The 26,136-nt window shown below is 47.5% G+C and overlaps 1 protein-coding gene across 1 annotated transcript in view; it reads right to left on the reverse strand.

Annotated features, from left to right (window-relative positions):
* Positions 1-26,136, reverse strand: part of rnf216 (ring finger protein 216) — a 30,624-nt gene continuing 4,488 nt past the window's right edge. The window contains exons 5-17 of the mRNA XM_062531378.1: positions 24,901-24,977; positions 24,675-24,774; positions 24,064-24,225; positions 22,196-22,310; positions 21,504-21,637; positions 21,143-21,193; positions 19,621-19,758; positions 19,042-19,190; positions 18,692-18,770; positions 6,152-6,249; positions 4,352-4,574; positions 1,362-1,428; positions 1-652 (exon numbers count right to left, since the gene is read on the reverse strand). Coding sequence (XP_062387362.1) covers positions 363-652; positions 1,362-1,428; positions 4,352-4,574; positions 6,152-6,249; positions 18,692-18,770; positions 19,042-19,190; positions 19,621-19,758; positions 21,143-21,193; positions 21,504-21,637; positions 22,196-22,310; positions 24,064-24,225; positions 24,675-24,774; positions 24,901-24,977 — 1,683 coding nt within the window. The 3' untranslated portion in view covers positions 1-362. The remainder of the gene's footprint in view (positions 653-1,361; positions 1,429-4,351; positions 4,575-6,151; positions 6,250-18,691; positions 18,771-19,041; positions 19,191-19,620; positions 19,759-21,142; positions 21,194-21,503; positions 21,638-22,195; positions 22,311-24,063; positions 24,226-24,674; positions 24,775-24,900; positions 24,978-26,136) is intronic.

A 26,136-nucleotide genomic window follows, 5' to 3' on the forward strand; every position in this document is an offset into this window, starting at 1 on the left:
TGACTGAAAGGTTTTATTGTTTTTGTTTTTTTTTGTGTATTTTGTTTCTTTTTTCATCAACAATTTTTCATCCATTTTCTAACGGTTCAACAGTTTGTGCTTCTTTCAAAAAATATACTCGATGTAACAAAAAAACAGCCCAACAGGCACTCGGCTTTTTTTGTCTCCCAGCCTCTGGCAACAGGCTTCTCAGTCCCTCCATGACACGCATTTGGGGAAAAAAAGCAAACGAACGAAGAAGGGTGGCGGGGGGTGGGGGGCTTTAAAAGTTGAAAAAGCAAACGGCTTCGAGGTAGGAGGGGGGGGGGGGGCAGCAGTGAGAGGAGCTCAATGACGACAGGCGTGAGCGCGCGGCATGTGTTTCATAGAGGCCTGTAGAAGCGCTGATGGGGTCCATAGTGCATAGGCAGGTTGAAGTTGAGGTGCATGTTGCGGGGGATGTGTGGCGGGAAGTTGGGCATGGGGGGCACGTACGGGGCCGGGATGGGCGGGTGGAAGAGGACGCCGCGCTGGGGGGGGCCCAGGATCATCTGCCGCACCAGCAGGGGGGGCTGCACCGGCAGCTGTGGGACGGGGTGGGGGGCCGGAGACGGCCGTGGCCGCTTGGCGGCGATGGGCTCGGGGGGAGGACCCACACGCTTCCCTGCAGAGTCTGGAGGAGGAGAGAGAAAAAGAGAGAGCGCATGAGAGAGGAGAGGAGAGGAGAGAGAGTGAAAGGAAGAGAGAGAGTGAGAGAATAAGAAAAGGAATAGAAAAGTGTGAGAGAAGGACACAAGGCAAAGAGAGGGCAACAATGAACATTTCTGTACGCTTTGGTTATCAAACATTGCAGAGGAGAATACACAACTGATGACTTCTGCTCCAGGCAGGCAAAAGAACAAAACAGAAGCTACAAACAAAAGAGAACATAGCAAGGAACTAGACACTGATACTACCAAATATAGTAATTTCATATAATAATGTCATTTCACTGTCGTCTCAAACACACCTAAATGATACGATTTCGATATATACAGTACAAAGTATATACCTCCCTTGTTAGCTACTGGTCAAATGACATGTCGTCTACCTGTCTGCTGGTATGAACCACCTCAGAGCTAGAAACTTGCCGTATGCTTAAAATAGCTCTCTTGGCTCAGAATAGTCATAAGAGTTATGACAATGAAACAGTTTCTCACCAGAACTACTGATGAAAGCACACCTCATAATAGCATCCGCTAAATCACACTTAAGTGTTAAGTTTCCGAGAACCGAGAACCTACGCAGAGCTGCTACCTATTTCGCCATAGTGCGGTTTTGTCATGTCACCCTCTGTGCTGACAGACTGATAGCCTGCTCTGACGAGGCGAGAAGTCTCTGACCTGAGTTTTTGTTGAGCTCGGCCTCGCCGGTCTTCTGGATCTCCTGAATGATCCGCTCGTCGTCCTCCTACGCAGGCAAACGAAAACAGAGGAAAACAAACAAAGTGGGGGGGGGGGGGGGGGGTTAGCAACAGAAAAATTATACAGCACACAAAAGCCAAAACAAAATGGCACATACATTCCTCACGCATAAGCCTAGTGTGGAGGAGCATAGTTGAGAATGGGAGTTGTGGAGTGGCTGGTCTTCTGACGGACACTATTAGCCTCGTTGACACCCGACCGCATCTCATTTGAGATTGAGAGTGGGTCTGGAAAGGCTTCATTGACTTCCAGGGGTGTAATTAGCAGTGAAATTGAACTTAAATTGGTGCATTAAACTCTTACCAAATCGTTTCAGAGGTGCGGCAATCAAATCTGTCGGGATTAAATGCAGTTGGTAACTCAATTCCAAAGAAAATAAGCAACCATATTTGCTGAACTCCATCACCATCAGCACAGACACGGGTTGTTTTAAATGCACTGTACTTTCTGTCATGCCAGACTAGTGATTGTGATTGGTGCCTGGGTTTTTGGAAATGAGCATCAATGGCTTCCTTACCAAACTAACCTACAGAGCGAATTCAAATTCACCAGCATGTTCATCCGGGGTTTTTTTTTTCAGGCAAGGACACGACATCAGACAGACACAAAGTGCCCCCCTTGTGGCCATACTTCCGTTGTCCACTCACAGAGACAGACGAAGCTGTGCCGAGTGCCAGGTGATTAGCCCGTGCCGCTGGCGTGACGATAATTGCTCATCTCCCCTCACCCGTGGGACAGAGCCTCGGCCAAAGCGCCGATCAACACGGCCCGTCGAGCAAAATTAACCACGCCACAACAAGGCCTCACACACACAACAGCCCACACTGACCGTGTTGTTGGGCACTGGAGTCGCCTCGGTCGACACCTCAGTTTTACAAATCTGCTTGTGCTAGGTCATCATCTTTGACATGAGGACTTGGGACCATGTGAGTGTGCCGAGGCGGAAACTCAAAGAGTGAGCACCCGTTGGGCTAGCAGAGTTGACATCATCAGGGTCTGAGAACATGGCCCAGTGTTCACATCAGCTAACTCATCCTCTCGCTGGGTGACACATATGACCTGCTGAGTCACATTCAGCTTAATGAGGGACTTTAATCCGAGGAAATGTTTAAAGACGAGCGGAATGACCTTAGCACGACAACAGCACGACACTAGCCTTGGGAGCGGGAAGGTTATGCTAACGGCTAACAGTGGAACACATGCAGGAAAGAAAGGAGGACTTTTGAGACCTATTATGTCATACTGATGGATTATAACACAACTATATTATTACTCTAACCACTACTGAGAGGTCTACACGGAGAAACCACTTCTTTCCTGACTTTGTCCAGGTGGGAAGTTTGCGATAAGTCCAAGCCCAGTGACCGTTGCCGATCACCAGAAGCCCAAGATTCAACTCAATGAATATGAACAGAGATGAATAGTGAGCAGGAGAAGTGCATGCAAATCCATGCAAATCCTTGTCTGATCTGTACCAGGGAATGTAATCTTAAACCCATCAGACTGAGCTCCTGATGAAGCCACAGATAAACTGCATCCGATATACTACAGGGGATATTGATAAGCCCTTCAAGACACACTCTGGCAAGTTTCTCTGACAGAGCGCTTTTTTTCTGATATTACAATGACAACGTGTGAAGTCACACTGGTGCCGGTACGTATAATAGTGCAGGGAGTACTTGGTTGGCTAGTGTGCCACCACAAGCTCATCGGGGGGACATTGAAATTATGTGAATGGTAAAAATACACTCGGAACTCAACGCGATTTCAGGGCATGTATCAAAGCAATTTAGGGGAACACATTTTGGCTACTGGGACTATCAAACCGATGTACTAATTAGGGTTAACAACAGCCAAATCGCTTCCTAGGAAACCAAGCCAGGCAGCTCAGTGTTGTCTAACAGTGGGTTACGTAACGGTGGCAAGACCTAAGCAGGTCTTGGAAAGCGAGGAGGAGCTCTGGCTGGACAGGGGAGACGTCCTGAGCTATAAGCAGCGGCGCTGGGCCTACTCCAGACGGGCAACCTGAGAACCAGACCAGCCAATCAGGGGAGACGCGTCGGACAGGGAGCACGGGCATGAGAACACCGTCTTAATGGTGTGTGGTGGCCATACTGCTCATTGCCACTGGCGCTACTACACTGGGATGGGGGTGTTAGAGGAAGAGACAGACAGACACAGGACGTTTAAAGAGATAATAATAGTCAGAGTGATGATGTTCTAAAAAGTCACCTTGAAGGGTAGTCACCTTGCAACACAAGTACACAGTGAGAGTACTAAAGGCGAGGTTTCGGTTAAGAGCGTTCGAGGCCCTCATAAGTGACCTATGTTAAATTTAACAGGAGACATTAACAACAGAGCCAAAGTACATTTGCCTGCCGCAAATTTAACAGTGTTCTCAAATAGACCCCACGCACCTCCGCTGTGCTCATGACACCTGTGCAACTGTGAAAGTGCAGGGCTACAAGCCTACAAGCCTACACCACTCTTGCAACAGCTTGCAACATGCTGACTTTATGTTTGACGGGCAAAGCATGGCAAATATACAGTTCTGATGACCTGTACATAATTCGCACAGCTGATCTATAGAATATCTCAACTTTTTGAAACAACACATGTCTATACATTTTGCAAAATGTGTCCTGGTCTTGGGTTATTTGGGCTTTCAGTACAGGTGAAGGCAGATGTGTGTGTGTGTGCGTGCGTCAACCATCGCAGTACACATCTGTACATTTGGCGTAGTTGTACTGAGTGTTAGTCTACGCACAAATGTATGTGTGTGTGCGTTTGTCTACGTTCAAGTGTGTGTATGTGTGTGTGAGGACTCCATGTTAATTAGTGACAGTTTTTGAGTAGTAGCCTCTGTGTACGTGCGTTGGCGTGCGCTGCTCTGGTGAGGGTGGACTCACCGTGGGGTCGGACCAGAGGGAGCACTTCTTGCAGTGCCTGCAGGGGGCGCCGGGCGAGCGGGCGTGCTGGCAGAAGTGGTTGTAGCCGTTGATGGGCTGGCGGCAGAGGTAGCACATGAAGGCGCCGCAGCGGCACGACATGCGGTTGCAGCCCTCCGCCTTCACCAGGCCCGTCCCGCACTTGTGGCACTTACGGATGCGCGCCGCCGTCATCTTCTCCTCGCTGACGCACGCACGCACACACACACACACACACACACACACACACACGCACACACACGCACACACACGCACACACACGCACACACACGCACACACACGCACACAAATCATAGGCAAATCGTCATTAGGTGTTTACTTCCTTGACCTATAAATCACAATGTCCAACAATGTGCCTTGTGCTATCAAGGTAAAGCACTGTTCCTGTACATGATGACACAGAAGGAGAATTATCCTAATGAATAATATATAATATCTAGTGCTGAGAATTGCTGTCTATGCCGCATTTTTCGAAAGTAACTGAAAAATCAATCGTTTTGTACCACTGCCAAGCCTTTGGCATTCTAAAATGAGTGAGAAAAAAAAGAGTGGGCCATTTTTGTGATTGGCTTCATGGATCGTGCATTACCGGGAGAGCATCAGTAAAAGGGCAGTAATATTGGGTGGGAAGTGGGTCTAGACCACCAAAAAGGATTCCTCACGGCTGGATGACAGGGCCGCTGCTGCGGCTGCTGCTCTAACTGTGGAGAGTTGGTCTGGCAAGAGACACGGACACACAGGCGACAGAAAAGGACTGGCAACAAGGGAGAGGTGACGCTACACAGCAGGAATGTTGACCATTATACAGATGATGGGGAGCAGTTGTGCTGCATCATGTTTAGTGGAAAGCAAGAAGACAACACAAGAAGACGACAGTTCCATTTGTCTGATTGGCAATATCGTTCCTCACAACAGAGTGATGTGCACAAAGCAACAGGTCATTTTGTTAAATCTAACAGGCCTGCGTGCAATGTTTGAATTGATATTTGCAGCCTTTTTTCCTGACAAGACTTCACTATACTATTTTCAATTACATGTCCTACAAAACATTTTGGGGAAAAAAAACAGAAAAGCTCAAGTAGCTCCTGTTGATTCTGTTTCATTAGGGACAGGTGTCTAAATATGCAATCTGTTTTTGCACTACTAAGGAAACAGTATGGGATTGACAGATTCCTGTCTTTATCAAGGAAGAAGGAAGTCGAAGAAAGGTGTCAAAAGAATCAAACAGAAAAACAGGATGTAAGAGTCTCCATGGCCTCACCGCTCCAAAACACAGGGAGAGGAAGGAAGCCGTCGGGTTCGCTTCCTGTTCAGACCAGGAAGTGGAGGACCACCATGTGGCAGAAAGACAACAGGCAACTCATCTTTGCATAAAACAAATGCTGTGCAAATGTTTCTCATGCTAAATAATGCAGTGCTATCTCTCATCAGAACTTGGGCTCACATGATCAATGGGCACTGGGGAACACAACAGAGGCAGCTCAGCGATATTAATGAACTTGGTATGAACGAAGCAAACATGAGTGTGTGAAATTTTCCGAGGGATTTCACAGTGGTGTGTGTGCACGTATGGGTGTGGGTGTGTGTGTGCGTGTGTGTGTGTGTGTGTGTGTGTGTTACTGTTGCCTCCGGGGCTTGAGTGGCGAGGCTGACGCAGCACATGCAATGCTAATGAGGCTAATGAACTCCCCTGTGGTCCATTACGGCGGAGAAGCAGCCCAAATATTGGGCGGGCTGAATTATTTAGAGACAGGCACTCACAAGGCCACCCGCAGCCGTATCTCGTCCCTCTCCACCACCTGCTCGCACGTCTTCCCCACGTGGTCCTTCCACACCACCTGGCACTTCCTGCAGCTCTCCTGGGGATGGATAAACACACACACAAACACATTGAAATACAATCACACCTGAATTCCTATTCACATCTGGGAACAAAACAACTATAGACAGTCTGCAGTCATGGTATTGCAGCTATGGAAATCATACACAAAACACAGCTCTTTATAGACACTGCGGTAGCCCTAAAGCTACTGACATCACACACACACACATAAACACAAATATATGAAATACACGCACACCTGCATTCCTGTTCACAACTGGGAGCACAGCAACGATAGACAGTCTGCATTCACGGTATTACAGCTATAGAAATCTCACTATTCCTATTTATGCCATGTATGTTGCTACACACACACACACAGTACACTACACACTACAGGCAGACAGACAGACAGACAGACAGACACACACACACACACACACAGACACATACAGCCAAAAAGGAAGTACACTGGGTTCCCTTTATTGTTTATTTATTACCTAGCATCCATCAAAAGCAGATGTAGTGGTAGTGCTGCCTGTGTGCACCATCTGGGATTAATAATATCGGCCATTAAGGCTTACAGTCGCGCCCACACCCTGCAGGCTAACAGAACAGCACTCATGACGGCAGCCCACGAGACAGCTGCAGACGGGACAAAAGTGCCACTCTCGACTCCCTCGGAGAGAGATGGGTGGACCGGACACAGCCGTCTGGTCGACAACACCGCCATCAGCGATGGTGATGATGTGACCACACCTGAGGCAAAGGGCGGCCATTTCAGACAAAGGACGAGGCGGCATTTTCGAAGAGCTGGACGCTGCCTGAAATTACGTAGAGGGTTCCCACTGGAGCTGCATATAAAGCTGCCCCATAGTATTAAGATGTACAGTAACAGCCATTGCCCATAAGGAAGAGGCTGCTATACTAATACACCATAAAACACACTGAGTGAATCCGACGGCAGCCGCAGCATGCTGAAAGCACAGCTCCAGAAGAGCACTCCTTCACTGGGAGCCATTGACTGCCCTCCCACCGCCTACCCCCACCCCCACCCCCACCTCAAGCCTGGTTGCCTAGAAACAGCGTTTTCATCTGCTCCATTTTAGTCATGCCTGCCCACGATGCTTTGCCTTTCAGCTGACTGCAGAGGACATCTGTCCCCGACGCCCTGCTTGGCATGGCCTCCTCCCTGCCTCCTTCTCTCTCTCTCTCCTTTTCTCCATCTCCCTCTCCTCCCTTCCTTCTCTTTCTCCCTCTCTAACCCCCCACCCACCTCTCTCTCTCTCTCTCTCTCTCTCTCCCTAGTTCTCTATCCCTTTCTCTCTCCCCGTCTCTCTATTTCGCTCTCCCTTTTCCTCTGCCTCCTCCATCAGGGTGAGAAGTGAGGCGAGTTAAAATGGGCACATTAGTACGCCTCCTCGCTTCACGGCGTGGCGAGAGAGGGAGCGAGCGAGAGCGCTGGCGACGAGAGGGGTGAACGCAGTCCTCCCACCCTCCTTCAGTGTCGATAAACTGGAGACATGGAGGAGGGCGAGTTTAACGCGTCCAGAAATATACTCGGACCTCAAGAATAGCTGTCGTTGAGCAGGAGCTGATGGAGGGGGCTAGGCTAGGCTAGGCTAGGCTAGGCGTTTAGCATGTGCAGCGGCTAGAAGGGAGGCGGGCTTTGTGCGTGTGAGCAGCTGCAACGTCATGCTGTCTTCTTAGTGCACTCAGACCCCTAGCCTTAACCTGCGCACTCAAAGACCCTGGAGATGATCACACACACACACACACACACACACACATACACACACTCTAACACATGCACACAGTTTGACCCACTTTCCACAGAAACCCAGGAGACCACTGACATGCACACACTGACACACACGTCGACCCCTTTTACCGAGAAACCAGGGAGACGTCAAACAAACACACACTCACATATATGCACTGCTACTTTTGCTGAAAGAGACACCTAGGAGACAATCCACACACACACACAGACACACAGACACACCCGCTCCACAGTCAAGAGGCTCTGCAATCCCAGAGCAGGAAGTTGCCTGGTAACAGGCCCCCACTAAAAACTGCTAGCTTTAATATTTAATGGAGTGGAAATGAATATTTATGAGGCTGACATATGACAAGCGTTGTGCTGATGGGACAGCATGAAGTCAGAAAGCCCTCTTCAGGCGATCAACACACAACAGCAGCCCCTCGGGAGCCACCGCTGCCCAGGAAATGAACCTGGAACTTAAGCGACGTCCCCCCTCACTCTCCCTTCTCTACAGACCCGGCGAAATGATGTGCGCTACCGGCGTGGATTAAACTTCACACGCTGACGCTAAAGCTCGCTAATTCTGCCAAACAAGCAGGAAACTGCCCGAGATGCAAAGCCAAAATGGCAGACTTAAAAGCTGATAACAGCATCATTTGCGATCGTAATCACTTGTAAAACACCCGGCGATGAATGCGGCGTGCTCGCAGCAGGACGAGACAATAGCCACAGCAGCAGCAGCAGTGCTCTGGCTCAGGGCAGACGGGAGGGGCAGGCACGGCACGGATCAGGGCGAGCGGCGCAGTGGCAGGATGGTGAACTATCGCCCCCTAGTGGGCCTGCCGAGACCTGCAGGAGGGTAGGGCACCAGAGCACACACCCACTCATGCTTCTTCACACAAAAAGATACAAGGAAGGATCAAACATACTGCAGTATTATTGACACTGTGAGTGTTTCTGAGCGTCTTAGAGGGCACTAGAGCCTCATTCTTCACTCATACCTAAAATGGGCGTGTTGGACTTTGTTTGAGATTGTGCTCCGACCAGCGTACTTCTGCACGAAAGCAGAAACGCCAGACTGCAGTGAGTTACTTCCTCATCAGACATGTGACAAAGAGAGACACAGAATGATCCAAGGCAAACAACTTCATCTCAAATGTAATGCCGGACAGAACACAGTGTTTTTCCCCCCCTGATATCACACTGATATCACAGCCTGTAATCTATCAGGCAGACAGATTAAGCAACATGATATTCTCTGGTGATTTTTGGGGAGAATAAGCTTGTGTTGGCATGTGCGTGCTGGGTGAAGGGGAAGAACTCGACATGGCACCACAAAGGACAAAGAAAGCCACAAATCTCCTCTGGCAAAACGTGACTAGTGGGGACCAAGCAGGACATGCATGTATTCATGCACAAGTAAAAAGGCCAAACCTAGGGGTGCCTTTACTTACACGGCGTAGCTAAAAATTGACCCTCTGGTAAACATCTCACTGGCCATCTCGCTGAAGGAGCTTGAGGGGCGTGACCCACGCACACTGCCACCTCTTGCACAACACTTCTCTCTCTTCCTGGGTGCCTGCAAGCTCCTCTCCTGCTCGTCTGTCTCTTGTCTCCGTGTTCACACGTTCACCTTCATCTCAGCTGCCTCAAAGCCAAACCTCCACTGTCTGGACGTACAGTACAGTGTAGTGGGGGCCAGGGCCATGTTTTTACCAGGGTTATACTGTAGAGGATGCCCAGACATGCAGCACTTAATAACCAAGTCCCCAACAACCACCGTGACCCCCCCATGGAAATGCTCTGTAGATGCCTCTAGCTGTACTTGGGCAAACAACCTTGCCTTTCCTTCAGACACATTGCCAGGATTCAACCACCTTCCTCGCAAAGCAAGCTGACTGAGAGCACTAGCAGAAGGTGAAAGGGCAAAGAAGAAAAAAGGAAATTCAGAACCAAAAGTTCCTCTTCTGAGAAAAACCTGAGCATCAGGCTGAGCAAGTGGAAAGTTCTAGTGGCTGGTAATTTTCCGAGAGCTTTTTTGGAGGAAGAGAGGAGTGAGTGAGTGAGTGAGCGAGTGAGCGAGCGTTGGACGGGACGGGACGGAACGGGGTGAGCCGTCGTGAATCACTCGGCCTCTCAGAGGAAGTGTGCTGCAGCTGGCACTGGGGGAGCACACCTCCCCGACTACCCAGGCGACGGCTTTAACGACGCTGCTCGCTCTCGCTCTGACCACGGAGGAAATAACTCACCGCGTCTGTGTGTGTGTGTGTCTTGTGTGTGTGTGTGTGTGTGTGTGTGTGTGTGTGTCTGTGTGTGTGGTTTGTGTGTGTGTCATTCACCATTTCAAGGTAATCTGCCCATATTTGGCAACTTGTAAAGGTTGCATAGCTCTGTGGCAGGCACACGAAAGATTAAAAACAAGTTGCTGGAAAGAGAGAGGAGTGAGTGCAAGATAGAGAGAGAGAAAGAGAGAAAGAGAGAGAGAGAGAGAGGGAGAGAGCAAAAGAGAGAGACAGAAACTATGTCCTGCTCAACAAAGGAGTGTTATTTCCGTCTAACATTCATGTCAGCAAAACAGATGTGCCTCTAGACTATTTCTAGTTGTCCCTCACTCTACTCTCAAGAGCACGAGACACTGCAGAGGCATAGCAATCCTCACAACACACGCTCTTACACATTTCAACATGCAAATGCACATACTGTAAACGTGGATTTAAAAAAAAGAAATCTCTCATGCTGCATGAGAGAGGAAAAACAACTGAGCCACACTCTCTGCCCGTGTTTAACAGCTGCGTGTAAAAAAACATGTGGGGATGTTGTGTGGAGGCCCTCCGCCCTGCTCCTCTGCCCCTCGTCCACTCTCACCCCCCCACTCCCCCTCGTCCACTCTCACCCCCCCCCCACTCCCCCTCCGCAGCCACAGACGGAGAGAGCGCCCAGAGAGGGAGCCGGAGCTGGAGCTGGAGCTGGAGCCGGAGCCTGAGCGCGGGAAGCTGCAACAGGCCTTATAAGGGAGAAGGAGAACGGAGCGCCGCGTCTGATTGGGGGGCTGCTCTGCTGCGCTGCTAGGCTGGGTTGGGGCTGGGCTGGGCTGGGGCTGAGCAGCGCCTCTCTGGAGTTGCCTGAACTCTGCTCAGTGCAGCACTGGAGGAATGCAGGGGCTGAACCAGCCTCCGGGGAGACAGGGGGGCGGACTGGACAGACGCACCCAACGGGCTGGCTAGTGCTAACACGCAAACACGCAAACACACACACACACACACACACACACATATGTACTGTATGTACACACACATACATAAACACACACAGACAGATATGTATGTACACACACACACACACACCAATATGATGCTGGTTCTAAATGTGTATAAACTGGTCTATTATCCAGTACCAAAGTGTCTACCCTCCATCTGAGGGCGGCTGCAGCCACACCCAACACACACACACAGACACACACACTCACTTTGAACAAAAAAGATTAAGGGATGACATTAAGCTTTTAATAAATCTACTACCTGTAGCACTACTGTTGCAAAGCACGGAAAATAGAGAAAACACACCAAAAACCAAGTAAAATTGCACGAAAGAACACACAGCGTGCACATTTGGGCCTGTCTGAACAAGTGTGAAACAGTGCAGTGCTGGAATTCTTCACTGATAACAGCACAGACACTGTACAAATGTTATCCTCTGGGGTCAGATAAAGGCAGACAGGGCTGCCCACACGTGGCATGCCTTCGGCATTTGCATTGCCTCGATGGCTATCAGAACCTGTCTTGGCAGGGCTGCTTAGTGCTTATGCAAGCGCAGTTTGCAAAAAGAGCCTGAATTTAGGGAAAAGGCATGCAAAGCATGTTCAGACATAACACCCCTCAACACCGGCCACTGACACCAGGTGAACGTATAGAAAGGCCCGACTTAAACGCTGTAAAAACAACGCTGCGACCTGCCTACAAATGATGCTCTAGTCTAGCGTGTGGCAACACAGTGCCTCTGTGCATCAAAAAGGACCGGTGCTCCCGCAAACATGAAGACGAGAGCAAGTGTGCCGAAAGAACAACAAAGGGGCGACGCCAGAGAACACTCCGAAAGAAAAAGGGGGAAAAAAAGGAAAAAAAAGTTGGGGCCGGGCTGCCACATGTGAAAGTCATTGACCTAAATGAGAACCATGCTTTGCACACACGATCGCCCTGCATAAAAATGGCATTCTCTGAAATGTGCATACTTCAGAAAAATACAGAGTGAAAAGGGGAGGGAGGGAGGGAGGAGGAGAGAGGGAGGGGGCAAAAACTGGGTCAAACATGAACTGTACCACATTTCAAATCTGAAGGAACTGGGTCCGACCAATCACGGGAGAGAGCCAGCCCAGGGGGTGGGGCTACCAGGGGCTGTGAGGCGGAAAAAGTGTGTCAGTTATATAACTCTCATTCATGCCCACCAGAAGGAAGGAGAGGGGGATGGGGTGGGCTAGGGAAGGAAGAGAGAGAGAGAGAGAGAGAGAGAGAGAGAGAGAGAGATCAGGTTACCCCTTTGGAACAACGCCTCTTGTGTTTGTCTAAGGAAGGGGCGCCAGGAGGGATGACCCTCGTCCTTGATGACGACACGAGAAGAGAGCAGGAAAGGCCCCACAGCCCCTATATGCAGCTCCCCATCTCCCACCCCTCCCCTGAAACAACATGGAGCACTTGTACCGAACAGAGCCTAAACCAACAGTACCGTTTTACCAGCGCTTTAACGATTGGAGTTTAAAACCATTTCTCTTTTCAGAAAATATTAGCCACGAAACACTATTGTTGAGGATGAAAGAGAATACATATATTTAAGTGCTTTTTAAAAATAAATAACCGTTACCTGAAGATAAGATATCAGTGGTACGATATCATGTGTATGACAACTTCCCATCTATAATGACCTGTTTTTATTTGGAGTTTGCACCCCATATAAATGGCTTATCATAAAACAGATAATTAGCACAAATCCTTGAACAAACTCTGCAAAGTCTTAGCAGTGCTTTGAATTGATGTTAACATTTTGGTTCACTTAACCGTGTCATAGTTTACACATTAATCGTGTTTTTCCATCAACATTTGGTCTCACGGAAGAAATGTGGAGAATCACTGCCTTGGTATGAACCTTCATACCCATGACACACACACACACACACACACACACACACACACACACACACACACACACACACACACACACACACACACACACACACACACACACACACACACACACACACACACACACACACACACACACACACACACACACACACACACACACACACACACACACACACACACACACACACACACACACACACACACACACACACACACACACACACACACACACACACACACACTATGCTGACGAGACAGCACAGCACCCAGGTAACATACAGGAGAACTATAAAAGGTGTTGCATATGGTGTAGATGAAAACACTTCATCAGACAGACGGACACACACTCATGGCACACACACACAGGGGGCACACACATGGGGCACATGTGGGCATCGAGCGCCAGAGGGCAGTGGGATGGATGGCACAGCAGGGGGCACCGACTGACGAGATTCAGTGTGGCAAACAAGATCTCACCAAGCAGTGCCCAAACGGTCGCCCAGTGCCCGTCCACCGGGCACTGGGCGATGAGCGGCGCAGTGGACCGGTGTGTGGTGGTGCGGCTATTCCTGGAGCATCGGTGTCCGCTGGCTCCCCTCCTCAAATCCACAGCATAAATGTGTGAAAGCAGCGGTCACAGCTGTGACTGAGGGTTTGTGCGTGCGTGTGTCTGTGTGTGTGTGTGTGTGTCTGAATAATTCATGTTAGCACCATGTGGTTGAAGCCCTGGTTGAGTCACTGTGGCGGGGAGGTCAATGCTTCAGCAGCCACCAGAGTCCACTCTCTCTCTCTCTCTCTCTCTCTCTCTGAGGTCCAGGCCTGGCTGACCACTACACTGCACTGCCTATCTGTATATCTATCTATCTATCTATCTGTCCGGCCTCTCTCTCTCTCTGTCTCTCTATCCCTCCATCCACTGCTGCTGCTGCTTAACTCAATAGAGTGGCATGCAAGAGACAGAGCTCGTGTAAGGAGTGGGAGAGAGGCGGGAAAAAAGGAAAAGAGCAAAAAGAAAGAAAAAAAACATTTTTAAAAAAAGGGGCAGAATGAGGATGTGAAAGTAGGTCAGGTTATGAAATCACGCCACGAGTGCACACAGAGACCCCCACACCCTCCTCTCCCCATCCTGTCCTGTGACACAGAAAAAACAAGGAAGAAGGAGAGCAGGAGGAGAAGAAGAAGAAATGACAACACCGAGGAGGAGAGGTGCCTCTCGCAAAACAGATCTGCAGATGAAACAGATGAAGACTGCTGCTTCATCAGGGCCACTGGCAAGGAGAGAGAGAGAGAGAGAGAGAGAGAGAGAGAGAGAGAGAGAGAGAGAGAGAGAGAGAGAGAGAGGAGAGTGCCCTTTGGCTAACACTTCCTCTTGACCTTCCTGAGCAACAAGGGAAGAGGAGAGGATGAGGAAGGAGAGAGAGAGACAGATAGAGAGAGAGACAGACAGACAGATGGATAGAGAGAGAGACAAGAGAGAGCGAGAGAGAGAGAGTGCCCTTCAGCAGACATTTCCTCTTGACCCTCATGAGCAACAAGAGGAAGAGAGGAGGAGGAAGGAGTGAGAGAGAGAGACAGAGACAGACAGAGAGAGGGAGGAAGAGAGAGAGAGAGAGCCCTTCAGCAGACATTTCCTCTTGACCCTCATGAGCAACAAGAGAGGAGAGGAGGAGGAAGAGGAGTGAGAGAGGGAGGGAGGGAGGTGGCCTGTAATCAACAGCAGCTGTGCAGAAGGGCGGGCCTGCGAAGGGGACCAGCATGGAGCACTGCTGACCCCAAGTGGACGGAGACGTGCCACTGCACCTGAACGCGAGAAGGGCAGTTACAGTGCATCCTACACACACCTGCCTCCAGCTCATTCTCAAGGGCAGTCACTTGCATTTCACTTCTTCACACTGAACTCTGACTGCATTCTAATCACTTCACATCACATTTACCTGACACCTGCGCTGAACAAGTATTTACACATAACGAACTGAACGGTCTCAGTATACCTGATCAGATCTGATTAGCACGGTTATTGGATGCTGTAGTTTGACTTTTTGTTTGTTTGTTTGGTTTTCTTTTAAGAGAAATTTGATTTGAGAATTTGTCGTTTCTGTGGTCAATAATCACAGTGAAACACTATTTCACCCTCTATTACCGCGTTCTCGACTAGAAGGCGAGACACACATTTCATGCCTGGATTTCTAATCAAAGTTCTTCTCTAATCCACATGTCACACCGTGACCCAGCCGATACCAAAGATCAGATTTGCGCCCAAGTCTCGTCCTGGTTTCTTTTTTCTTTTCTTTTTTTTTCACAGTATGTAACCACACGATCAACAAAAGAGACCAGACAGACGATCCTACGAGCGCACCCCGCGCTGCTGACGCATAAAACATCAACTGTGCTTGTCTGTCCTCCACCTGTTTACAAGCCAGCTATCTCATTCCCATAACACGCTGTTTATCATCCCCGAGTGTGGAGCAGGAGGAGGAGACTGGAAGAGGAGAGAGGGGAAACTTGGCGAACGCGGCGAAGGGAATCTAATAAAGGCCAGGCGATTGCACGTCCCCGTGTCAGCTGTGCCGACCTCACTGCCTTTCCATTGCAGCTCGGTTTCATCAGGACGAACCGCTCTAACCTGGCTGCTGATTTTCATCGCTGAGCGTTTTTTGGGGGGTGAGCGTTTGATCAGTAGAGTTTACCTAGTCACCACATCAGAGCCTCAACATACAGAGAGAGAGAGAGAGAGACAGAGAGGCAGAAAGAAAAAGAGAGACAATGAGAGAGATGAAAGCATTACCTCACTTTCTCACAAGCTTACACCAATACCACACATAGATTAGAGAACGGAGAAAAAGAGGCTCTTAAGCCCAGAGAGATATAGGAACACGATGTGTGATGTGTTGGCTTTTAGCATTCTTTTGAAACAGAACAGCCAGAAATTGAGATGCTGGTTGTTCAGACTACAGTGCTGAATCCAGAGTATGTCTCATTTGCTTCCACAATGCCCTTTACTAGAATAGTGACTGAATGCTGCATCCACCAAAAGAACGCATCCAACAAGAGGAAAGAGACACAAAGTCGGACAGAAAAAAAGAGACAGCAATGGAAACACTGAGGCGGGTGGGGGAAGAGTACTTATCTCTCTCCAGAGCCCCTCATCTCTCTCTCAGACACACACACACACAAACACACACACAGACAGACAGCATAGGCCCTGTCCTTCTCCACATAAAGCGTCCTCTGTTCCTAATCAATTCAATTAAAGGGAAACTTCCCAGCTGGGCTCAAACCCCCCCCCCCCCCCCCCCCCCGCTCTTATTGAAATGTCTGAGAGAGGAGAGGAGAGGAGAGGAGAGAGGGAGCAGAGCAGAGGAAAGGAGAGGTAAGGGGAAAAGAGAGGAAAGAAAAACTTAGAGGGAGATAGTAGAAGAGGTGAGAGAGAGAGGGAGAAGAGGGTAGAAGGGAGAGAGAGACAAACAGACAGACAGACAGACAGAGAGAGAGAGAGAGAGAGAAAGACAGAGTGCAGTGGGGCTCTAAACCCCGTTTAGAGCAGACGGACTTGTCCTGGCGTTGACACCCATGGCGTGCTGAGCACACAGCATAAAGCTGATTCAGCCTGACAGAACTGTAGGCACCACTGTTCTCTAATTGTGCACTACGAGCCCGAGGAGAAAATAGGCCTCAAATGAATCGATGGGCTCCGGAATAGGAGCCTTTTCCCTCCTCTTTGTCCTGTAACAGAATTGCACAGCAGTGAGGGGGGGGGGGGGGGTGGCTCAGAGGAGAGGAGCGGCTCGGCTCGCTAATGTGATTTGGTTTTCATTTTTTTCCCTCGTGCCTAATTGATCACAAGCCTGCTCAAATGAGTTCAGGAAGTGATTAGCGTGGAGATGCATGCAGGCCTTGTTCTTCATGACTGCAGACGGTGGGGAGGCATGGAAGCCAAGACAGAGACACCCAGAGCAGTGGAGGCATTCGCCCAGTCCATCCTTGGCATGATAATTAGAGGGCAACTCCCCTCTGTCACACCTGGCAGTGCTGCTTCAGGTGTTTGTTTGTTTGTGTGTGTGTGTGTGTGTGTGTGTGTGTGTGTGTATGTGTGAGCACAATAATGTGTGTGTCAATATGGGCCTTTTAGTTGATTTTAGTTTAGTTGGTTGACACTGTAGCATGTGGTGTCACATGGCCCCCTGTGCACTCCGAGCCCTTCACCTCTGACCCTTGCCCTGTGACCTCCATCCTTACTAGCTCTCAATTTAGCAAGTCCACACAGCCCCAAGGACACTTAGCCTTTGTGCTCTCAATGCAGCCTTTCCCCTGGTCCAGGCAGTCTTGTTTTCACCAGAGCCGCTGCATATGTGTCCAGCCCGCACCAATCCTGCATACTACTGCACAAGCTACTAGAAAGTAGCAGGTAATTTGCAGTCAGCCTGAGCTTCCCGCATGGCTAAATCAATCATACACTTTATAGTTAGAAACAAACAACCCCCCCGTTGTGGTGATGCCGAGGGAATTTCAGGCTGATCCTTACCGCTCGGGCATGGTGGGAGTACTGACCCTGATTACAGTGGTGCAAAGGAAATCTGTTCTTGTCGTTCGGTTGCGCCGCGCACCCACCCTCCCCCCTCCCCCCCTTCAGCTCTGGATGTAATAAATAAGATAAGGCCTCTGAGTCAGGGCTTTACTGGAAGAGATAGCACCTGACAGACAGAGTGAAGAGGGGAGGATTGGAGTGGAGAGGAGAGGAGGAGAGAGGAGGGGAGGCCAGCCAGGCAGCCACCCACTGCATTCCTGGCTGATTGGGGGCGAAGGCCATTCTGGGACAGTTGCGATGCCCCTCAGCAAGCTCAATCATCCGGCTGAAATATGAACAGACACCTACACACACGCGCACACCCACACACACACACACACACACACACACAAACAGGCACACACAAATGCGCATTCCAAAGACTTTCAGAAAAGCCCATCCCAATATCAGTGTAACCCCCCTTGGGATGATGTTTCTGGTTCCTCTCAGCAACACGACATTCCTTATGCCATCATAATGCAAGGAATTTCTCCAACCGATGACCAACTGCTGTGAGCTCACCAGTGAGACTGGGACAGAGGCGCCATGCAGGCCCCCCCGACAATAGCAAGTCATCACTCTGCTATTTCACTGTCAAACTACACAAGCTCGTCAGCATGATACTTAGAACCCGATTAAAGTCAAGGCTAACCTCCTCCACCGCTCACCTCGCCACTAGCCAAATGTGTTGCACAAGATCTAGACTTGATGGATGGTGTTATGTCCCTGACTTCTCTCCAACAATCAGCCTAAACACAAACTACTATCAGACAAGCTCATGGCCGTCATCACAAACGTTTTCTTTTCCATTTCTTTCTTTTTTTCTCCTTTTTTTGGATGGGCGGGTCTTTTGTTAATCAGCTTTTTAGCTCTGGTTTTACAGTCTCGCCGTACCCCCTAGTGGTCACGAGAGGAACTGCAGCGCGGGCCTGGGCCTGGTGCCAGTTAGCTTGATCATGCTTGATGGGCTTCGACTGTCCCAGTGCACACAGGCAGCTGTGTGGGTCATGCTCACCTTTCTGCAGCGGGGGTTCGGACAGCTGAAGAGTGAGATGCCCTTGTCCAGTAGTGCGGGGAAGTTACAGAAAGGACATCTGCAAAAAAGACAGGAGCCAATTAGAATTGATGACCACAATCGTGTCAGTCTGTCAGTGTCAGCTAAGAATAGATTGGGCACATCACAACAAATACAAACAAATCTCTAAAAAACTACAACTTGTCATAGATACAGAAATGTACTCCTTGACCCAGTCAAGTTTCAGATGAATACAAAGGCGTGGACAAATGTTGCCACAAGTGTGTGCTACAATCTAGTACTGAAACAAGAAAAACGTAGTAGGACGATGGAATGGGCAGTTCAACTACCTGACCAGCTCGTCGCCGCAAGTCGCCGCTACCGCCTCCTCGGCCTGCCGCTCGTAGTACTTGAGCAGAACGTTCTCCGGTAGAACCTTCTCTAGCTCGCTCGCAGCAAAGGAACAAGTGCAGTTTCCGTCCATACAGCTGAGCTCCGACTGAAAGGGAGAGAAAGACCGGGACACGGTCAGACTGATTTGGCTAATCAGCTGATCTTCCTGGCTGAGGAGTTGCACCAAGTAGAATCAGTGATTTAGTGAATGGTTGGAAGAAATATGTAGTTGGACTTTTTACGTTCTGACGGCAGACTTTTACATCCCTGGTAGCTGGTAGGAACTGGTTATAGTAATGGTATTTTTTACAATGCCTCATCACAAAATAAGGTGAAGCTTACAGTTAGGTAAGGGGAGGAATCATACAGCAATCAAGTTGACAATACATAAAGGGATGGAGTTTATTCATTTATTATTGTTGCAATGTTTACTTCTCTAAAGAAGACCAGCTGAAAACCTGGAAGTTTGTACTACTGTAAACAAACAAAGGATCTCAGTTTACACAGATAAAATGATTTTCAAATTTAGCACTCACCCTCCCTGATCCAAACACTGCCTCCTGGGCGTACTTCACCAGGCACTCTTTGCAGAATAGATGGCCGTCAGTGCACTGTGTCATTTCCTCAAAGGCAAACTCCCCGCAGCAACAGCCGCACTCGATTAGCTGCCCGTCCTGCAAAGCAAGCGCACACAATCATGGGCAACAGTGTCAACATTACACCCCAGCAGCAGGACTGAGAGATAGGACTTTAGATCCAGATCACAATTCTTTTTTTTTACCTTTACTCTGATTACAGTTAATGAATGGCTATTTATTGTACACAGCCATGCGTTTTTTTTTTTTTTTTTTAAATCGCTAAATATCTGATTGCTATAGCTACGCGACGAGATGCTTTTAAGTGTTAAGTGTATATACAGTAGCATCCTGCGTCTTGCCTGTGCCTGTTGGGGTGTCCACGACCATGGCAACCTTGACAGGGACAACAAGGCCACACTCCCCCTCCGGACAATTGCATTACCCTATCCCATTCATAGCATCTAATTATTTGTAAATGTATATACTGTATTTATTATCATACATAGCCTTACTGCCCTTATTCTATTCTTCCTGTTTTTCTATGCTATTGTTGAGTGTTGCACTTGAGAGCAGAGATTAACCGGAGTCAAATTCCTTATTCAAATTCCAGGTTTGCCGCAAACCTAGCCAATAAAGCTGATTCTGATTCTGATTCATACAGGACAAATTCAAGATGTGACTAGAAACCTCCAGCGCATCCCAGGTGCCACACCCAGTTCAGTGAGGTTACTGGTTCCAGGAATACAGCCAAAAGAATTGAAACCATATAACAATATGCTTTCACAAACTCAGAATTAAGAAACAAGTCTATAAAAGCTACATGATGCATTCCTTCAGAAATGTTATGAGCCATGTTAGTCTCTGAGGCAATGCAATGGCTTCCTCATACAACCTGTCTATAACATGTTACGTTTAGGATTACGTTACCTTATGGTTCTGAATTGGCTCACATGCTGTCTGATCATATGACAATGAATGTCAGTGTATAAGGTAAGGTGTCTGAAGAACACATCTACCTAGTCCACAGACTGCAGGGTAAAATATACAGAATACTGACTTCAACTTCCTCGGTCTTCTAAAACCATTCACATATGGGATTGCTATTTTCATGAATCCATTGATTTAATGACTGATGTGGTTCTGATGAACTCTCCTGTGGATTCATTAATCCTCATTAGCTAATAGCACAGAGATGCTGGCCATTTGTCACTGGACTAAACAGCACTCCTATCCTCTGTGGATACCGGTACTGGTATTACTGGCCTAAGCAGGCAGGACTTGGATAGCTGCTTGCTATGCTTGTTGACGTCATTCAAACTGTCAATTTAACACGTATGCGTGTGTGTGTGGGCCAATCAGGCAACTAGGGCTCCAAGGCTTGTGACGGAGGTTAGGACAGAGGAAAAGTGATCTGATTTACACGGACTGGCACCTCAGGGGATCCACAGGACCGTCCACCTGGGCTCAAAAGACCACATACCTTTATATACTGCTCTTCGTTCACTTGCAAGGCCAGTAAAAAATCTTCATGCTGAGAGGAGAGAGAACAAACAATGACTTCTCTTGGCTTCGCGTCTAGACGGCAAATAAGTCTTAGCATCTTGTGCAACATGTTTTCTATTTTCCTGAGGACAAATACCAGACATACTTAAAAACTACTTGGTCCTGGTTCAGGACAAATCCATCTCGTCCTGCCATACAAGACATTAATAGTCCACAATGTCATAAATCAGCTTAATGAATCACAGGCACTCTTCAGAAGAGCCGAGAGCGGAGACGCTGAAGACAAAACAACAGGGGCGCTAATAGGCTAATTGCTAGGCCTCCGTGAGGCCCCTCACCTCGGCCATCTCCTTGGCTTTCTGCTGGTAGGCCTCCAGCTCTTTCGTCAGAGAGGGGTCCAGCCTCCCCGGCTGGCTCCAGCTTTTACGCTTCTTCTCCAGAAAGTACATGCGCCTCTCGAGCTTCAAGGCAGCTGCATACGCATGGGGAGAAGAACGTGTAGGGGGTCCGTTTTACGATAGCGTTTACTTGCATAGCTCAGTTATGAGGCTCATATCGGCCTTGAACATAGTCGGGTTATGGTGTCTACATGAACACAGAGAAAACCTGTTATACAGATGCCTGTATACATGATGAATACTTGTATCCTGGTTACAGACCACTGCATTCTATTAAAGAGTCAGAATCTGGGATGAGGTGTACATGCAACAGAATCCCTGCTTCTTTCAAAATAGTCCAGCTGTTAGAACTGGAAAGCTCAACACCAGGGTTTAGAGCTTGTCTTGGTTTCTGGATATGATGTTTACATGTGCAAACACAAAAAAACAGGCTACTTCCAGCACCCAATTGTAAGTTTGGATACTCAAGTCGATGTTAATGAAATTTAATGTCTCTCACCCAGTTCTAAATAACCACAAAATGTGTCAAGCCATTAGGGGAAAAACACAGATCGATGCCAGCACTACTTCATGCAAAGTACTCTCGGCACAGTGTGTGGGGAAGATGTGAAATGCAGTGTGCGGTCGGTCACCCTGCTCAAACTTGAAATCCATGAAAAGTCTCTCGTTCGTTTCCCTCCGCCTCTTTCTGGCCTGTGCGAGGTCCGTGGAATTTTCCTGCCATTTCTTGAGGGCATCAAATAAGGCCTTGAACGGAAAAATTGAGGATTTGTTAGATACACTATTTGACATGGGTTTTTTTTAGACCAACTCTACTGCAGCTGTAAGAAAAATGACACATTATGGCTACCAAGAACTGGAACTCTCAAGGCGAAATTATACTCCCAACAAAAGTCCTGCTCTGAACGCTCTCGATTTTACTGTGAAGTCACTGGAATGAACTCATCATTATGCGGACACAGTCAACGATTATAACGCCCACAAATATCACAAGTTTTAAAAGCTAGCGCAAATGCCACGTCCATTCCATGCTAAGTGCCAATGACCAAAGAGGGTCAAAAAAATAAGAACAAGAAGGCTCGCAAGACACGCCCAGCACTTATCAGGCCCATAGCAGTGAACCCCAGTTCATGTAGCTTGCTTTGGCTGGTAAAGCATGACTTGGCTAAGCCTTGGCTTCAGCTCTTAAGAAGCGCAAGTGGTTAAAAAAATGTGTGTATGTGAATCTTCAGGGCTTAAGTGCTTGAGCAACAGGAAATATCTATGAGCAGCGAAAGCTACTCCAGGTTTTGTGATTAATGATACATATGCAGTACAAACAGTTTTCTTTTTTCTTTTTCTTCAAATAATAAACACCAGAAGCGATACATGTCTGTAGCAAAGTCTGAGGCAATGTCTGGGATGAGTGAAGGTATACTTAAAATATCCCAAAATATAAATTTGGCAGTGCTCGCAATGTCGTGCCTAAAACATAAACTGAATAAGAAACTGGAAACGGTGTGTGTGTATGCATTCACAAAATTTGGTGCACATCTAAAGACTGTTGCAGCAACATGTCAAAATCTGTTAACTCTGATCCTTCACATCACAAGACACTGGCCCAAAACTGTTTTGGTTACTGAATTCTGATTGGCCATTGGCAGCCATTTTGTTGAGAGAGCCCAATGAAACTTGAGGATGTAAGCAAATGTGGCTAAGTGCAAGTTTACCAAATCTTGAGACACAGAAATGCATCAAATACAGCGTCCTCTATTGACAGAAATTCATGAAACCTGGCATGCATGCAGAGGTTGTTGTAGTGATCCTACATTACGAATCGTGTGTGATTCACATCTTTTTGTCACAAGATATTGGCAAATGAAGAGCCACATTTTTGACCCATATTTACCTCTTTCACTACAGTAGGTGGCACTAGACATAAAATGAACAGCTGTGGGCTGGGTTGATATAGCTCCTGGAGACCAACATACCACCAACATTCTTGGGCGCAACAGTTGGGGAGTTAATCTGCAAAAGCTTTCAGTCTCCCCACAGCACTGGGTGGGGGAAAAAGTAGCTTTGACAAAACCTATATACGGCGGTCATAAATGGGGCACAAGGGAATGGAATCACTTAGCCGTACTGGCTGATCATTTTGGAAATTACTTGCAAAAATATGAAGACAGCAGAGGATAATGTCATCTGTGGTGCTCAACTGATCCCTTAATACACATCCGTCAAGTCACAATGGAACACTATTTGGCAGTATCAAAAATGAAGTTGCTAACATTCAACGTGGGGTGTAGGATGATGTCCAAATGGAGGATTGGAATCTGAAAAGAGCCCCATCAATAATCCTTCACAAACTCCATCATAGTAAAAGGCTCTCTACAGTATAACAACTCTGATGGATAAATTCATCACGTTTTCATTTCCCTTATTTTCCTATGTGTAGTATAAGCAACTGGATGCGTACATTTCCCTCCAGATCAATAAAGTGTCTGTCTGTCTGGCTTAATACCTTGCGGGTGATTGCATAGTGTCCTTTGAGGGAGTTCAGGGTCCACCTGATGTCCTGGCAGCTGAGCATTCGAAAGTCCCTCATCAACATATCTGAGGCCTGCATCACGATTGAAGGGCTGACTTGCTTCAGCTTGGAGAAATCAAAGTAGTTCTCACTTTCCTGTAAAGACAGACCACATGCCATAATGAAACCAAAAACTGCTAAAGCGTCGACCATGTGAAGTCAACAAGTACCAACTGTGATGAAAGGTCCCCACTGTGGTTGCCAGTAGAAGTAGAAATAGTATTAGTTTATCACCATATCAGCATCTGGCTGTATCATGATAAAAAAAGGTACAATACAACAATATAAACCGAATATTCAAATAAACAAATATAATTATATAGATAAAACAAATAATTACAATAAGAATTATTTAATCTACATTTGATTAAAAAAAAAAAAGCCACAACTTTATGTGGTGGCACCTTATTAAAACGTTTTCCAGAGTCTATGTCTGCCAGACTCGTTCCTCTTTACAAAAGCCGATTCGTTCCCTTAGTCCCTCCCTCATCTAAGTTGATGGGGATTGAGTTTGTGTGAAAGCCAAATCTTGCTGTGTCACAAACCTGTGTCTCTTCACTTGGTTCCAAAAGACTACTTGAGTGCGCCAGGACAGCAGTTTCTCTCCTAGGGTAATCAGGATTTTCCAACAACAAATTGCATATGCTACAAAAAAAATAGAAGACACAAGACAAGGCAAAAGTCAGCCGTTCTCTTTATTAGCCTTCATAAATATGGGTTTTACTTTTTTTTATGTTTCTTATTCTTTTATATTTAAGTTCTTATGCTTACGTATTGGGATCTTTAACTTCGCTTCTTTCAATCAAGTCTGTTAAATAGGCTTCCTCCACATCGGGGAAAAGGTCCACCTGCGTGCACATGTGCAAAGACACAAAGAGGAAACTGAGGTGAAGATTGAAGCCCAAAACAAAACAAACAAGACTACGAAACAAGCCAATGATGGGACCAGGGCTGGGCAGTTAAAAGTGTAGTCCTTGATCACGGCAAAAGGTTGTTGGTATCTAAGCTCAAGAGCCCGTTGAAATTCCACCCCTTCCCTTCTAGGCTTCTGAAGCAATGTGGCTAATGGCTGGAATGTGTGTATGTGTGGCTCAGGACAAGAAGGCTGTAATGAGCACACATACTGGACTATCAGCCAGAGGAATGTCGGGAGCATTTGACAGGAGATTCTGAGAAAACGTTTGATGCATTATTCACGGACTGCGGTTTTTGCAGAAACACCTTGAACACCTAGAATCGAAAAAAAATCGACTCCAAGCAGAAAAGCCATCCAGCGACATATGTATTTTCATTAAAACATAGTGCATCTTGCGTTTTACAAATGGCAAGCCGTCCCCTGTCTGATTGCACCCTTACCGAGCCGTACTCATTAAGTATCAGGAAATATCAGATCAAGATGATTTACCCAAAAAAATCTGACATGTCCAGGTGTGATGGGCTGTGCCTGTTCTTCTATGTTAACTTCAACAGAGAAGTCACGTAACTCCTCAATCTTGAATAATCAACATCCTTCTACTAGATCATTATATTAGTCAGTAGGCTGTCACACATAAACTACGTGTGAACAAACAATAAGAGATAACGACATGAAGAACGATATCATTTGGGATCACTTTCAGACCAATATTGAGAACGATAAAAAGCTAACAGCCAACCAGAGCCAATAACATTTTCGCCATCACATTCATTTACACAAGGAAAGACTTTTCTTATCGTTGGTCAGTGCGGACGCTTTTATCGTTATGGTTAGTTATCATTCTTGGTGTGAATGAATGCCCCTTAAAGGGACACTTCACCGATTAGCATTAAGCTTTGTATAGAAAACCAAAAAATCTGTATTTCTCTCATCTCAAGGCAAACTGAGGTAATGATGCAGGACCATTCAAAAACATGACTGGTTTTCTAAAGATACAAAGCTTAAAGCTAATCGGTGAAGTGTCCCTTTAAAGCTAATAATTCAAGGGTTCTTGTTAACATGATGCACAACAATATACTATTTTTGATGCC

This window comes from Sardina pilchardus, chromosome 3, assembly GCF_963854185.1.
Source record: "Sardina pilchardus chromosome 3, fSarPil1.1, whole genome shotgun sequence".
In the NCBI taxonomy this organism is placed as follows: Eukaryota; Metazoa; Chordata; class Actinopteri; order Clupeiformes; family Clupeidae; genus Sardina; species Sardina pilchardus.